Source organism: Myotis brandtii, unplaced genomic scaffold (assembly GCF_000412655.1).
Source record: "Myotis brandtii unplaced genomic scaffold, ASM41265v1 scaffold111, whole genome shotgun sequence".
Classification (NCBI taxonomy): domain Eukaryota; kingdom Metazoa; phylum Chordata; class Mammalia; order Chiroptera; family Vespertilionidae; genus Myotis; species Myotis brandtii.
In genome coordinates, this window is record NW_005353789.1 from 618,886 (window position 1) to 635,811 (window position 16,926).

The following is a 16,926-nucleotide window of genomic DNA, read 5'->3' on the forward strand; positions in this document are numbered from 1 at the left end:
GCTGATCCCGGTGCTGGGAGGCATATTACCCTTTTACTATATAGGATAGAGGGGTGGGGGCCGGCTGGTTTGCCCTGAAGGGTGTCCTGGATCAGGGTGGGGGTCCCCACTGGGGTGCCTGGCCAGCCTGGATGAGGTGATGATGGCCGTTTTCAGGCCGGTGGGTGACTGAAGCTCCCAACCGCTCCTTTTTTTCTTTTTTTTTTATTCTGGGCCAGCTTTAGCTCTGAGGCTTGGCTCCAGCTCTGAAGCCTCGGCTGCTGAAAGCAGGTATCTGGTTTGTTTGGGTTCTATAATCGAAACACTGTTTCAACTCCAGCTCTGAGATCCCAGCTGGCTGAACGCAGGTTCCTGGGGTTTTGTTTAGCTTCTATATTTGTAACAATGTTTCAAACTGCAAGCTCAGAAGCCGGCAGCGGCAGGCGGGGAACGTTGGCTTCCTCCGTCACTGAAGCAAGCAAGCCTCATGTTCCTTTCAAGCTTCCTGGCTGCCGGCCGCCATCTTGGCTAGCAGTTAATTTGCATATCGCCCTGATTAGCCAATGGGAAGGGTAGCGGTCGTACGCTAATTACCATGTTTCTCTTTTATTAGATTAGATACCTATTAATACACATATACTCACTCTGAGAGTCGCAAGCAGAAGGGCTGAACACAAGGTAGCAGTTATCTTAGGAAGTAGTTTTCATTTCAAAACAACTTGATATGTCAAGATCCATTCAATATATTTAGATTATTTGCTCTAAAAATACTTATAATTATTGGTAACACAGTCACAAAAGCAAAGCATACCTATATATAATTGCTATTAAGGGCATGGGGGTTGCTGTAAACTGTTATTCTATGTGAGCTGGGCATGAATTTCTAACAGCATTAAAGTAGTCTTTTTATTACTTAAGAGTAAGGAAAAAGTAGCCTGAAATGTACCTTTTAGGTGGTTTATTTGAAGTTGGTCCAAAGACAATTTGGTTTTAAAAGCCAGCCATTGAATATGTATTACAAAAGACCATATTTTCCCTTGCTGGGTGGCTTAGTTGGTTGGAGCATTGTCCTGTACACCAAAAAGGTTGTGGGTTTGATTCCTGGTCACAGCGCATTCCCAGGTTTTGGGTTTCATCCCCCATCGGGATGCATATGGAAGGCAATCGATTGATGTTTCTCCCTCCCTCCCTCCCTCCCTCCCTCTCTCCTTCTCCCTCTCTCTCTAAAAGTCAATAAAAACATCCTCGGGTGAGGATTAAAAAAAAACAAATAGACCATATTTAAGAGACTATCCAAGAATGTGTATGAGCTTTGAAGAGTTAGGCCCACAGACATTGTCAAATTTCTGTCCAATGTGTGTTGGAAGGAGCTCTTTTCATCATGGTTATTCTCAGATTGAAGCATAAAAAATTAAGAGTTTACAAAATTCTTTTAATCTCCTCCCATCTTTGCAAATGCTATATGAGTGATGTTTTCAGTGACAATTAGCATCATAACCTGAAGAAGGACAGTAAGAATGCTTTCTCCAAAGTCCTATCCCCCATAGATAAACATTGCTAACACTGGGTATCATTCCTTTATTTTTCTCCCTATGATTTCTTTTATTATAACTGTAAGCATACAACCTCTAATGGGAAAAAGAGGAAGAACCCATAAGTTTTCCTATGTCTTTCCATGCAGAGCCTTTGTAGACATTTAAAAAAAATTTTTTAATTGAATTTATTGGGGAGACATTGGTTAAGAAAATTATATAGGTTTCAGGTGTACAATTCTATTATACATCATCTGTATATTGTATTGTGTGTTCACCACCCTGTAGACATTTTTAATGGGTTTCATGTTTTATAAAATACTATGGCCTACTTACCCTTTTCCTACTGTTTAAACCTTTTTTTCCTGTTGTAAATAATGCATATTTGGGTAACAGATACTTTTCTCTATTTGGGTTCTGACCCTTTTTGAGTGGGCCTTTTTAGCGTATTTGTGTCTGATGCTAATAAGAGAAATGCTTTTGTAAAGTAATTGAATAATAGTTGTAGAGTTGCAAGTGTCTTAGATCATTTTAGTCCAACTTTAGGTCAGTATCTGATTCCTCCTGTGATGAAGCTCCCAGCCTCTCCTGGTGACTGTTCTCGCTGGTGGGGACAAAGTGAGCCTCTTTATGCCTTTTTTCTGCTGCTCTTAGTCCTGTTTTTCAGGGCAGAGGTTGGAAACTACACCTCATGCCTGTGGGCAAGTGGGTTTAGACAAGTGGTTTTTCTCTTCCTGGTAGGAAAGGTTGGCATGCACTCTGTTAATTTTTCATTTTTAACTAGGGGCCCAGTGCATGAATCCGTGCACCTTGAAAGGAACTGTGGGCCTTGAGGCTGCGGTGGGCACAGGGGCGGGTCTCGGCCCATCCTCTGTGCCCCTGCCCGGCCCCTCCTGCTGCAGCCCCTGGTCCCGTTGGCCGGCAGCCCCACTCCCACTGCCGCCACTGCTCCCATGCGCTGAGGGCGCCGGCCCTGCTGGCACCTGCTGATGGCTCAGAGCGATTGGGGCTGGCACCAGCAGTGGGTGTGAGTGTGGCCAGCACCGTCAGCACGTGCGAGTGGTGGCTGCTGCCCCAGTCGCCCCTCAGGAGCAGGGGGAGGTGGAGAAGCCCTCAAGGGCGATCGGGGCCAGCAGCCGCCACTCACACCCGCTGACAGCGCCAGCAGCAGGTGCGAGCTGCGGCTCCCACACCAGCAATGGGTGCGAGTGGGGCCAGTGCTGGCAGCAAGTTTGAGTGCTGGGTGGGACCATGGCGCACGGGAGCAAAGAATTTTCAGTAACCACCAGAGGCTCGCCCCGTAGACAGCAACCGGCGCTCCGCATTGGTCTGGCACCTCTGCTCACCTGCTCCACCATCCCGCTGTGGCCGAAGTCCCCCGTGTTCCGTGCCTGCCCCTGGTGGTCAGTGCACATCATAGTGACTGGTTGTTCGGTTGTTCTGCCATTCCGTCTATTTGCATATTAGCCTTTTATTATATAGGATTAGTTGTCAATATTTAACAATTGACAACTACTAAAAAAATCTTTAAAATGGGTACTCTGGCAACTCGGGGCTTGTTCTTTCCTTTTAGATGTAACCCCATTATGCCTGCCCTACGACACTTGCATGTATAACTTCCTTGGCCCTTGTGGGCATTTGAGTTTGCTACCCTTAGTCTGGAGCAATGTCAAATATCTCATTTTCTCCAGAACAACTCTCAAATTCTTGAAGGACAACTGGTTTGTCTTCCAGCTCTATTTCATCTGAAACTTCACAAACATATTTTATATATCTTTGTCATCATGTTGCTGACTTCAAAATATGAAACAAGATACTACTCTCAAATAAAACCCCACTCACATTGTTCAGCCTGATGTGGAAATGATCAGCATGCTTTAAGCCAGGGGTGGGGAAATCAGGCCCATGGGCCGTAATAAGGCTTTCAAAATCATTTAGTCTGGCCCTGCCAAGGCCTTATGGGTGAGTTAATTAAATGTTCAACCACATATAGCAGGCTAATTTTTAAGTTGATAATTTTGTATGGCCCGTGAATGATGTTATAAATATCCCAGTGGCTCTTGGCATAAAAAAGGCTCCCCACCCCTGCCAGCTCACACTCTGTGCACTGATAGCATCCTTTAGCTATATTTATAGTTGATTAAACAGTTTAGCCTGATGGAATTAGTATCTTGCCCGTGTTTCATCATTCTAACCCATAGCAGGATTAACTTACAACGATCAGAGTTACCTTTAAACTCTGCTGCCTATTCAAAAGTGTTTCTGAAATGTTTGGTGTACCCTTGTAAAAGGTGCTCATCATTGTGCCAAACAGCTCTTACTACTGTCACGTAAAGATGTTTTCAAGACCTATTTTTGTTTGTGATTTCCTGATCATAGTCACAGCATTTCCTCCTAGAGCCCATCAAAAAACTGGTGTGATGCAGGTGTGAAAACAAACCCCAGTGCATGTGGACTGGGCATAACTGCAATGTGGGCTTCTCAGCCTCCAGCACAGTCATGAACATCTTTTATTTTTTTTTAAATATGTTTTGTTGATTTTTTACAGAGAGGAAGGGAGAGGGATAGAGAGTTAGAAACATTGATGAGAGAGAAACATCGATCAGCTGCCTCCTGCACACTCCCCACTGGGGATGTGCCCACAACCAAGGTACGCGCCCTCGACCGGAATTGAACCTGGGACCTTTCATTCCGTAGGCCGATGCTCTTATCCACTGAGCCAAACCAGTTAGGGCTCATGAACATCTTATTCATATCTCTTATTTTTAGTTATTTTTCCTTTTTTATTTAAAAGATTATGATAAAATGTATGCCATAGTAAGAATTTCCAACAGTAGAAGAAGGTGTACATAGAAAAGTCATTTCCTCACTCCTCACTCCACAGTCCCACTCCCAGGAGTTTGAGTATCATTCTAGAAGTGTGCTATCCATATATAAGCCTAAGTATCTTTCATTTAAAAACATCCATGTCTTTTTACATTAGCACATTCAGACCTGCTTAGTTCTTAAGATTAGATGATTTATTTAACTAATCGCCTGTAGTTGGACACGTTGATTGATCCCAGTATTTTATACACAGCATCTTTACATACTGGCACACGGAATGGGAGGATATGTCTTAAAGTACAGAGCCCAGAACTGGGCCTCTGACCAAGATTAAATGGGATGCAGTTTTTCTGCTGACTGATACTTAGGGAGGATAGAGGGTTAAGAGATCTTTAAAAATGAGATATTTATAATAATTAAGGGAGAAACAATCAAGTTTTTTTAATTTTTAAAAATTATTTAATTTTATTTTTTCAATTACAGTTTACATCCATATTATTTTGTATTAGGTATACAACATAGTGGTTAGACAATGATATACTTTACGAAGGGTTCCCCCCAATAATTCCAGTACCCACCTGGCACCATACATACTCATTATAATATTATTGACTATGTTCCCTATGCTGTACTTTATATGCCTGTGACTGTTTTGTAACTACCAATCTGTACTTTTAAATTCATCTTTTCCACCCAGTCCCTCAACCCCCTTCCTCTCTGGCAACCATCAGTCTGTTCTTTGTATCTATGAGTCTGTTTCTATTTTGTTTGTTCATTTATTTTGTTCTTTAGATTCACATATAAATGAAATCATATGGTATTTGTCTTTCTCTGTCTGACTTATTTCACTTAGCCTAATATCATCTAAGCTGTTACAAATAGTAAGATTTCATCTTTTTATGGCCAAGTAATATCCCATTGCATATATGTACCACTACTTTTTTATCCAATCATTTATCAGTGGGTATTTGTGTTGCTTCTATATCTTGGCTATTGTAAATAACACTGCAGTGAACATAGAGGTTTATAGATTCTTTTGAATTAGTGTTTGGGGTTTCTTTGGATATATACCCAGGAGTAGAATCACTGGGTTGTAAAAAAGTCCCATTTTTAATTCTTAAAGGACCCTTCATACTGTTTTTCCATAGTGGCTACACTAATCTGCATTCCTACCAACCGTGCACAAGGGTTCCCTTTTCTCCACATCCTCGCCAACACTTGTTGTTTGTTGATTTATTGATGATAGCCATTCTAGCAGGATCAAGGTGGTATCTCATTGTGGTTTTAACTTGCGTTTTTCTAATTATTAGTGACATTGAGCATCTTTCCATGTCTCTTGGCCATCTGTATGTCCTCTTTGGAAGAGTCGATTTTTAAGAGACTGTGTACAGTATGTACTCATTTTGTTTAAATGAAAATATGTATTATACATACACAGAAAAGAGATGAAGGAATATACATCAAAATACTAAAAATAGTTTGGATGATTTAACAGGTTAATTTTGTTATATTTGTTTCTGAATAATGATGATATGATACTTTTACAGCACTTACCACATGCAACATACTCTTTAAAGTGTTCTACATGTATTACATATATGACATATATGTAACTCTGACATGAACTAATACTCTAAATTTTTACAGTAAAAAAGTACTAACTTTATTCATGATATAAAAATCACTTGAGAAAAAGATAATAGAGATATAAACATCATTTAGACTTATGGAAGTAGTTATTAGTAGAACTAAAAGCAGACTAAAGCTTTCTTCATATGCTCTTGTTTATATTGGATTTGTTGCTGCGAGCATGTATTCATTTGATTTAAATAATAGCAAATATGCATGAGAAATAACACTTGTGCTTAACAAGTTTTTCCAATATTTAACTCAGTTTTGAATTTGAATTCCACAGTGAAATGCAAAGAAAACATAATTTGTTTTTAGTCTGTGGTTTAGCCAAATAAAATAATTTTGTTTTACCCAGCAACGTACATTCTACCAAAATATCTTCACAACATAGAAAGTAAATGTATATCTCCTGGGGAGAAGGGAGTTAGAGGGCTATGGGCATAGTTACCAGTGGGAACTTTTAATTACTGTAATTTTTTTATGTTAAATGTGAAATTTATATTCCATTCATTATATCTATTTGCCCTATATAAAATATTTTCCACTATTTGCCATAAAATAAAATTTCCACAAATCCAGAAGTTATGTCATGTTTATCCTTTTTGTACTTCCATTTTATAGACTAATATAGATCACATGTGTTCCATTTCCTGTAAAGGCCCAGACAGTAAATACTTCAGGCTTTGTAGGCCATATGGTCACTGTCACAACTACTCAATTGTACCTTGAAGATCATCTAGGTCAAATACCTAACTGATAAGAGTGTGGAAACACAAGTTATGTAATACCAGAGGCCCGGTGCACAAATTCGTGCACAGGTGCGGTCCTTCGGGGTGGCCTGCGGGGATTGGACCACAGCTTGCACCCCCAGGCTCGCAGCCCCGCAGGCCCACCTGGCACCCTGACTTGGCCTGGCACTGCCCCCTCACCTGCTCCACCATCCTGCCTGTGGGGTGATCGATTGGGGCTGGTCCCCCCCGCCTGGCTCCCTCAGCCACTGCAGCCGCTGGTCGCAGTCTGCAGGAGGCCCCCCCACCCCCTTCTCACCCGCCTTGGCCTGGCACCGCCTGCTCACTTGCTCCATCATCCTGCTGTGGTCCCGCTCTTGCCAGGGCCCATCAGGGCCGACATCACTGCTGCCTGCTGCCAGCACCATGTCGCCAACACCCCCCCCCATGTTCTGTGCTGCCCCCTGATGGTCAGTGCACATCATAGGGAGTGGTCGAACTCCTATTCGAGGGGACAATTGGCATATTAGCTTTTATTATATTTGATTTATTTTTAGACAGTTTTTTTATTGAGGTATAATTGACAACATGATCATGTCAGGGGCACAACACAATCATTTGATATTCATTATATACTGCAAAATGATCGCCACAATAAAACTTAGTTTTAAAAAAATCTCAGTAGTTAATTTTTATATAAGAAATCAATTCACACCCAGCATCTTAGTTCCATGTAATGATTTCTTCCAACAATTTTCATGAATAGATCCAAGGGAACACAAGAGATGTTTCAGTGTGAGGGAAGAGAAATGGCATTTGTCTCTCTGTGCAAGGCTCTAGCAGCTTTCGCCTTTAGGCTGCTTTTAAATGCATGGCAGCAAGTGGTATCATTTTGTTTTAGATCATAATTTTCATAGAAGCAAAAATCTGCTGTGAAGGCTGAAAACCAGCACTCTAATGTAAATATATTACCAGATTTGAGTGCTCTTAGTAATCAGCAAAGACAAATGTTTAACAGTGTATACACAACAAAGTGTTTTATGTTAAATCAAATAGAAAAGAACAAACACTAATAAAGAAATCTACAAATGTATAATAAACTAGGTGATCAGAACAAGTGCTCACATTAGCAGTAGGATATTGGTGTTACTTATACATCTGATCTTAAGATAATGGACTTATTCACAATTCTCTTCATTCTACCTCCATTATTTTGTTTCATTTCAATCTAGTAGCTTCCTATTAATTACAATACCTGAGAGACTTGTTAAATTATCTATGTTTGCACATTTCTTTTCATAAGTAGTTTTAGTCCAGAAAGGAGGCCAAAAACATTGGCTTAGAATATCAGATCTTTTTTAATGCAAGAATCTTTTATTTTCATGCTTTTAAAAAGTAATTTGTCTCACTATTTTAGATAAAAAACATTCATATGACAACGTCCCTGCTTTCTGTTTTTAAAATTATAATTAATGTAACTTTTTGCTTTTTTGATATTTTATATTTTTTTTCTTTATTGATTAAGATATTACATATGTGTTCTTATCCTTCCCATTGCCCCCCCAACCCCCCTCACTCATGCCCTCATCCTCACTCCACCACCCTTGGATCGTAATGTAAAATTCTTTTACCATGTCAAGAAATTATTAAAAATACAGGTACTTTGAAAAAAAAAATACAGGTACTTCTCCGAACACCGGCCGGGGGGCCGGCAAAGGCGGCCTTGGCTCTTGCCTGCTGCCTGGGTCAGTGGCAGGCAGCTTCTTCCGTCCTTCCCCTTTCGCCTCCCAACATTGCGCCTACATATGCAAATTAACTGCCATCTTTGTTGGTGGTTAACCGCCATCTTTGTTGGCAGTTAATTTGCATACTGCCCTGATTAGCCGATGGAAAGCATAGCGAAGGTACGGTCAATTACCGTGTTTGTCTATTATTAGATAGGATAGGCTATCACAGAAAAAGTTTTTGGTATTAAAAAGATCTCACAATTTTTGTAGAGCAGGCGGAGCACACACGGCATGGTTAACTTAAATGTATCTTTCCACGTTGCAGATCTGTCCAGCTCAATGACAAAACTCTGAGGATGGTGGATGACCAAACCCTGCCAGCTTTGACAGAAAAGCCGCTCAGCCCAGGAAGTCCACTGAGCCTGCCAGCTTTCTCCTATGGGTTTTTTGTGATAAGGAATGCCAGAGTTGCTGCTTGCCTCTGAAAATGAATGGCATACACTAGCCTTGAGATTGAATTTTTCAAGTGTATTGAGAAGAGGAAAGCAAAACTCAAGCTACAGGAAATAAATGCAAGCAGATACATTACAAATCAACCAGTGGGAGCTGAGGGGCAGGGATACTCTCTAGCACAGCATTTTCTTCCCTTTAAGTAAACCACTGCTACCTTGTGCCAAACACTATTCTTGTACTTTACGTGAAATATTTTTATTTAAGGTTATTACAAATGTATATGAATGTTTCTAATACAGCCAGGAGGCAAGTAAGTGAAGGATATATTATTCGTTTTAAGAAAGTGCTTAGTTGTTTTTATTTTCAAAAATAGTTACTAGAAGATTGTCAGATTCTTTCCTGCATGTGCTGTCTCCATGGGCTCCCATCAGAAAAAGTTTACTATCATAACCTCCAAATTGTCTATAAAAGAGTGACAATCTCTTTGCACCTGGATAGAGAGCTAGAATCAGTCACCACTTCTCTTTGTTCTGTTTGTCTTTGTCAACAATATTATGTGAGAAGACAGATGGTGAATGTGATCATATTAAAAAATTATTAATGACAATCATTTTGACAGAGGTATTATGTAAAATTTAAATGAAATAAAAAATAACTATAAGGGAAATTGATTTTCCAAGAGGAGAAAATTTAGTTGAATACATTATCACCATCCGTTCATGTTTACTTCTGTTACACTTTTTTTCCGCCTTTAGTTCTTATTTTAGTTGGGGAGGTTTTGGCTGCAAGTAACAGAAAACCCTGATTCTAATGGCTTAAACAATAAGGACATTTAAAATCCCAAATTACAAGAAGTAGAAACATGGAGGGCTCCATAGCTCAGTAAGGAACCAGGCTCTTTCCATCTCTGCTCTGCTACCTTTAGTATTGGCTTCATTCTCAAGCTGGTGGCATGATGGCTGCAGCTGTTCCATGGACCCACGGAGACCTGGCAGCATCCAGGGAAAGAAGATGAGCAATTTTTCTGTGTCTCCTTCACAGACTTGAAGAACGCTTTCACAGAGGTTCTCCCGGCAAACCTCTCCTGTGTCTCCTCATGTCTTATTATTGGTCAGGAATGGACCACATGGCCATTCTCCCAGTCACTGCCAACATCACTGAAATTCCTATAGTTGTCTGCTAGTAATCTTTTGGAATGGAGCGGGTGTTGGGAAGCCCATGGCACTGACCACTACACTTCTGTACTTTTATCCATGACAGGATGTATTCCTTTCTCCTGTATCTTAAATTTTAGAAATGTAATCCTCTTCATATTTATGCCAACTATGAGTAAATATTGTGTCAATTAAATTTAATCACATTTATGAGGAGCTAAAGCTGGATGCTTAAATACCCTTACATTTTATAGGTATGTGGTTTTTGTATTTTCACAGTTGAAATAAAGCAATTTTTATAATCTCAGTATTGCACAATTATTCTTTTAATAAAGCTTAAGCCTACATTTGGAAGCCTTGTTTTTCTCCACTGCATTGTTTACACCTCCTGTCTTGACTTGTCCCTTCAGTCTGACACCAAAAGAGGTGACCTTGACGCAAAGGGCTCATCAGGCATAAACACAATTTCCTCCCTCATCATGCAGATTCATTGTTAAAGTTTATTTCCTCCCTCATCATGCAGATTCAGTGTTAACATCTTGTTCTATTTTTTTACCTGTCCCCTTGGCCACTTAATAAAGTCAAGGTCTAATTTTCATTTGTATAATCATTATCATTTCCTAACTGCTCTCCCTGACTTTTCCCATTTCTTATAGGCACAAAAGGTCCTCCATAACCTGGCAGCTGCTTATTTCTTTTTGTTGTTATTGTTGTGTTGTTTTGGTTTTTATTTTTACTTTTCTTATAAAAATTTTTAAAAATCTTTATTGTTGAAAGTATTACATATGTCCCCTATTTTTCACCTGCCTATTTCTTCAGCCTCAGTTCTTGTCATTCTCCCACAAACTCTGTTCTTCACCCCACACACTGGTTAAGAAGTCTGAACATACAGCCCCTTCCACCTTTTGCTAAAAGATCACTAAAGACATCTAGAGTCAAAACTAGTTATTCACTCCACTACCATTTATTTTTAGTTTTAAATATTCCTGCTTTTAGTTTGAATTGTCAGATAAATAGATGTAGAGAGATAGATAGATATAGATATTCCAATAGTATGTGACTTATTTTAAGGAATTGACTGGTGATTATGAAGTCTGACAAGTCCAAAATTTGCAGGGTAGGCCAGCAGACTGGAGACCCAGGAGAGAGCTGATGTTGTAGTTCAAGTCTGGAGGTCATTTACTGGCAAATTACCTCTTGCTTGAAGGAGTTCAGTCTTTTGTTCTATTCAGGCCTTCAACTGATTGGATGAGGCCCACCCATATTTTGGAGGACAATCTGCTTTACTCAAAGTTCATATTAATCTCACCCAAAAACATCCTCACAGAAACATCTAGAGCAGTACTTGACCAAATATCTGGGCACCATAACTCAGCCAAGGTGACATAAAATTAACCATCCCAGTTCCTATGGATAATAACTTTTTAAAAAGCAAACAGAATCCCCCCCCCCAGGGACTCATGATACAGGGAATTGGAGCCGTATAGGTCCTTTTAGAGATAATCTAGTCCAGGGGTGGGCAAACTTTTTGACTCGAGGGCCACAATGGGTTCTTAAACTGGACCGGAGGGCCGGAACAAAAGCATGGATGGAGTGTTTGTGTGAACTAATATAAATTCAAAGTAAACATCATTACATAAAAGGGTACGGTCTTTTTTTTTTTTTAGTTTTATTCATTTCAAACGGGCCGGATCCGGCCCGCGGGCCGTAATTTGCCCACGGCTGGGCTAGTCTCTTTTCCTGAAGAGTTTACAGCAGTTGAGTGTCTTGCCCAAGAGCATAGAGTCTGAAACTTGTTTTAGGTTGAACCATTATAAGTCAGGGACCATCTAGTCTGTGTGCTCCCTGAGCATAGGAATTTTTCTCCCTGATATACCCTGTGTTAAGCACAGTGCTTTCATGAAGCAAGAATTCAATAAATATTTTGTTAAATTATTTAAAGTCTCTAACTTTAAGGAGTTTATAATCAAAATGAGAAAAACATAAATTTGTAGAATACAAAAGAAAATTAACTTAAAATCCATAAAACATATAAAACACAGTTCTATTAACATTTTAGGAGAGTAAAACATATAGTAGGAGGACTATGTCTACAATTCCAAATGCCATGGCAGTGCTAATGGGAAGATGATGCTCTCTCACCTAAGTTTCAGTGGAGGTGAGTGTGGTCAAACAAAATAGCAAACTCAGAAACTCAGCTTTCACCTTCGTCTTCCAAAGAAATTCAGCTCCAAGGCTCTTTCTCCTATTAAACACAAAAAACCCACTCTGATGACAAGTCTAAAGATTGCCCTCAAGCAATGAGCCCAACAAGGAAGCTAAAGAGGCCTCGTTCCACGTAAGGGAACTTCTATTCATGAGACAATTGCAGGACCAAGTCTGGGGCTAGAACCTCTGCATTAAGCTACAGGGCCACTCTGGAAGTCAGTTTTCTCTGTACCTCCCCGAGCTCTTTTCATCAGAGACAAGACAACATAAGCATTCTTACTCTAAGGTTACATATTCTAAAAACGATGAAAAGGAAATAAAAAAGTGGAATGTTTCCCTCAACGAGGAAATCGTTCTCTCCAAATCTATAGAAAAACACATTTGAGAGGCTTCCAAGAAGTCTAAGAATCACACCACATCGTATTTTCCACTTTGGGGACAGAAACCCTTCTTTCCAAAGGTCAGGGCAATGTCTCATCGAGTTGAAGTTTGAGTTGTCTTTGTTGAGTTTGAGAATCCAGATGAAAAAGACATGAAACTGTTAAAAGATAAACAGGCATTTTAAATATTTTAAGACTTTAAGCAAGTATCTACTTGAATAGGGCGGTGTCAAACTAGAAGTAGGAGTGCTCTGCAGACAGGGGGCTAGGGGAAAGATGAATATAGAGAAAGCACGGAAGCAAAGAAGGGAGATGATTTAATTGGCTATAAAAGCCTAGTTGGCTATTTGTGATTGGTTGTCCTTAACATTCTGATTTCATACCTTTGAGGCATTTATAGGCAGAGGTTTGCTTATGTAGGCTGCCACGGCATTAGAGCCATAGCCTAATAAGCTTCCTTGTTTAATTAACAACACAAATGGATGAAGATGACTAGATGATCAGGAGGCCCCTCTAGTGAAACGCAAAAATTGAACTGGAACACATGGTTTTTCCTCTGCGCAGAATGTAAAGGTGAATTCCCGGGTTCTTGTCCTGATGGATTTGAAGAATGAAGCCACGGACAAAAGGTGATAGGTGAAAAGTACAGAGACTCTATTGCAAGCAGACACTACCTCTAAAACCCTAATTCTAGATTCTAAGCCTAAGACTCTGTCCCTCCTGGACAGACAGAGGGGCCCCTGAGAAGGGTGACCGCTGCTTTCTTTGTCTTGAAGCATTAAATAGGCTGCAGTTCTTTGTCTGAATCCGACCCCTTCTTATTGGCCCTTTGGCTACATAGAATTAGTTTCAAAGCTCAAAGCCCACGTGGTGTCCCCGTCTCCTCTCCTCCTTACCTTGTTGGTTGGAGTCACTTTTGATTTATCTTACAGCTCTCCCAGTTGTGCTGGCAGAGAAAGCCCTATAGCCCACCCAGCTACTCAGGTCAGGGCTACTTTTGGCCTAACTTATGGTCACTTTAATTGCTCAGGCCCGAGATACCCCTGTCTGTCCTTTATGGCTGTCTTAATTGCACAGGCCAGAGATATTTCTATTTGCCTGTGGCATTTCTTTATTCTCTGTACAAGTAAGATAAACACCCTGGCGTCTTCAAATCTCTATTAAGTATTCCTTCCCATGGACTATTTTCATTCCTAAAACTTCCTAAACCTGCCTAATTAAGCTAGCTAGCTAACCCTTTCACTAGCAATGCTGACCCTTGGCCTAAATATTTTACCTGTGATATAACCACATGAGGTACCCTATGAAGACCCAGATCCTCAAAGAGTACCATTATTTCAGGGCCAATGCAGCCTGTGAAGCACTGCATTGTCTTTCAATAAAACACGGCTGCAAAAACTCCTGTCCTTCTGCAGCAGATCCCATCCAGCAAAATTCTGTAACTTTTATAACTGGGGGAGGATAGGTAGAAAAAATTTACTCTAGATTATGGATCTTCGAGAGCTGTCATTTTAGAACTGTCCTCACCCCCATAGGCAGGCTTACAAGTCATTAATTGAAATGTTTATCTGACATCAGTCTGTTTATTATGGCTGTAGAAGACTTTTCTTAAAAGTGAGCCCATCTGTCCCTGGCCGGTTTGGCTAAGTGATTAGAGCTTTGGCCCTTGGTCAAGGGCACATACCTGAGTTGCAGGCTCAATCCCGGCACTGGCTGTGGAGCATGTAGGAGGCAACCAATCGACGTGTCTCTCTCACATTGATGTTTCTCTCTCTTTCTGCACTCCTCTCCTCCACCTCCTCTAAAAAAATCAATGGATTCAGGCCAGTATGGCTCCGTGGTTGAGCCATCAACCCATGAACCAGGAAGTCATGGTTCAATTCTAGATCCGGGCACATGCCCAGATTGCAGGCATAGAGACAGCCAATCGATGATTCTCTGTCATCATTGATGTTTCTATCTCCCTCTCCTTTCCTCTCTGAAGTAACTATAATAATAAAAGTGTAACATGCAAATCGACCCAACGGCTGAACAGTGGAACGACCTTCTGGACAACCACACTATGACACCCACTGGCGCCAGGCCAGCCAAGGCGGGTGCGATGCCATTGGTCGAGGGCCCGGTCATTGCCCCATGATCGCCCCCCAGAGGGAGGCCCAGGTGACCTGGCAGCAGCGCTGCAGCGGGTGGGCTCCTGACTGTGAGAGGGTGCAGGCCAGGCTGAGGGACCCTCCTCCTCCCCCATGCACAAATTTCATGCACCAGGCCTCGAAAATATATATATATTAAATCAATGTAAAAAATATCCTCAGGTGAGGATTAAAAAAAAGTGAGCTCATCTGTTTCCAAATGCTTCAGGATGTGACTGCTCAGTCTCATGCTTGGAGCCCGTCTTCTATTTTCAGAAATACCCTGAGTCAAGTGACCTGATTGCAAACATTTACCTGTCAGTTATTTTAAGGAAGGCAGGTGGAAGAGAGTTTATGCAGGTAGAGTTTCTGTTAGGACTATAATTGCTATACCTTTAAGTCCTCTTTTGACTTCAATGTACATATGGTGTGTGTGTGTGTGTGTGTGTGTGTGTGTAATATTATAGTATAAGAAATATATTTGGTCTTTGTCTCCAGTTCCTGACACAAAGTTCCTAAAACCCTTGGAATTTCCTGAGTGGTAGGAATGTTTGAAGGGACTTTTGGAAAGTCTTGAGGATGGGAGCTGGTTGCCAGAGGAACCAACCATGTTATTAGAAGATTGGAACTTTCAGCCCCACTTTGACTATCAGGGAAGGGAGAGGGATTAGAGATTGAATTCATCATCAATGGTCAATGATCTAATCAATTATGCCTATAATGAAGCTTCCATGGAACCCCAAAGAGATGGGGTTCAGAGAGCTTTAGGGTTGGTGAAACACGTGGAAATGAGGAGAATGACTTATGCCAAGAGAAGGTATGGAAGCTGTTTCCTTTCCCACATACATTGCCCTATGTAGCTCCTCACCATCTGGCTATTCCTGAGTTAATGTCCTTTTATAATACACTAGTAATCTATTAGGCAAAATGCTTCCTAAGTTTCCTGACCCACTCCAGCAAACTAATCAAACCCCAGAAAGAGGTCTTGTGCTCCTCGCAGCTATCACCAATAACTCAGAAGCACAGCTAATAACTTGGACATTCCACTGGCTTCAGCAGTTGGGGGAGGGGCGGTCTTGTGGAACTGCACCCTGAATCTGTGGGATCTGCTGCTATGGCCAGTAGTGCCAGAACTGAGTTAAATCATAGGCCACCCAGGTGGTGTCACAATTGCTTCATAGGTGGAAAACCCACACATCTGGTGTCAGAATGGAGCGGTGTTGTAGTAGAATATTAAGAGTAGAGGAAACAGAGAAAAAGGTGTGTTTTCCTTTACAGGGTGGGGCAAAACTGGGCTTACAGTTGTTCACATGGAAAATAATACACTAATAATACAAGAATAAACTCTGTTTTTACATACTCACAACTGTACACCTATTTTTGCCCCACCCTTTATAATAAAATTTCCCAGTGCCTTTTGATCCCTCTGTCTACAATTGGTGAACAAACAAGTTGTGTGCTAGTTTTGTAGAATTATCAAGGACAGCCCCCTCGCCAACACCACTGAGGACTCAAGATATCACAGCATCACTGTTTGGGTTTGAAGGAGAGGAGGCTGAAGACTAACCTAACATCCAGATGAGTGACTGGCCCGTGGTCACTCAGGAAGTGGTTAAATGGGATAATACTTGCGAAGCGCCTGCAACAGTGCCTGGCACACAGCGCTGTCTGATTGTTGGCTATGATGAGAAGTGAGAGCCAATCCACTGCTCTAGCTGAGGCTCTTAGCTTCCCACACACTCCCTGCCTCTCAATCATACCAACTCGTTTGAACTGACGGTTACCTATGACTTTGTAAGGAACGTCCCTTAACTTTGAGTACGGTTTTAACTTACATTCTTGGATTTGGCTGCTAGGGGTCCTTTTAACTTTAAAAAAGGAAACCCCTGTCTTCAAATCAACATTTGGGGTCCGTGGGTTTTCTGCGTGTGCTTTCTGTTTGTTTTTGTTTGTTTGTTTTGCTATAACCGTAACGAACGAGTAAACATATCCTTTCGTATTCACTGAGAAAGCTGATAACAGGAATTCCTTTTTTTTTGTTTTGCTTTTTTAAAACTTTTTTTTATTGCTTAAAATATTACAACGAGTAGTACATTTGTCTCCTTTTTTTTTCACCCTTGACCTTCCCCCAGCCCCCCCTACCCCCCAGTGTCTTGCGTCCATTGGTTATGCTTATAT

The 16,926-nt window shown here is 41.0% G+C and overlaps 1 protein-coding gene across 1 annotated transcript in view; it reads left to right on the forward strand.

Annotated features, from left to right (window-relative positions):
- The window catches only part of HPSE (heparanase), a 56,489-nt gene extending 46,151 nt beyond the window's left edge, over window positions 1-10,338 (forward strand). Inside the window, exon 13 of the mRNA XM_014544901.1 lies at window positions 8,750-10,338. Within this exon, the coding sequence (XP_014400387.1) occupies window positions 8,750-8,909 (160 nt within the window). The 3' untranslated portion in view covers window positions 8,910-10,338. The remainder of the gene's footprint in view (window positions 1-8,749) is intronic.
- The last annotated feature ends 6,588 nt before the right edge of the window (window positions 10,339-16,926 follow it).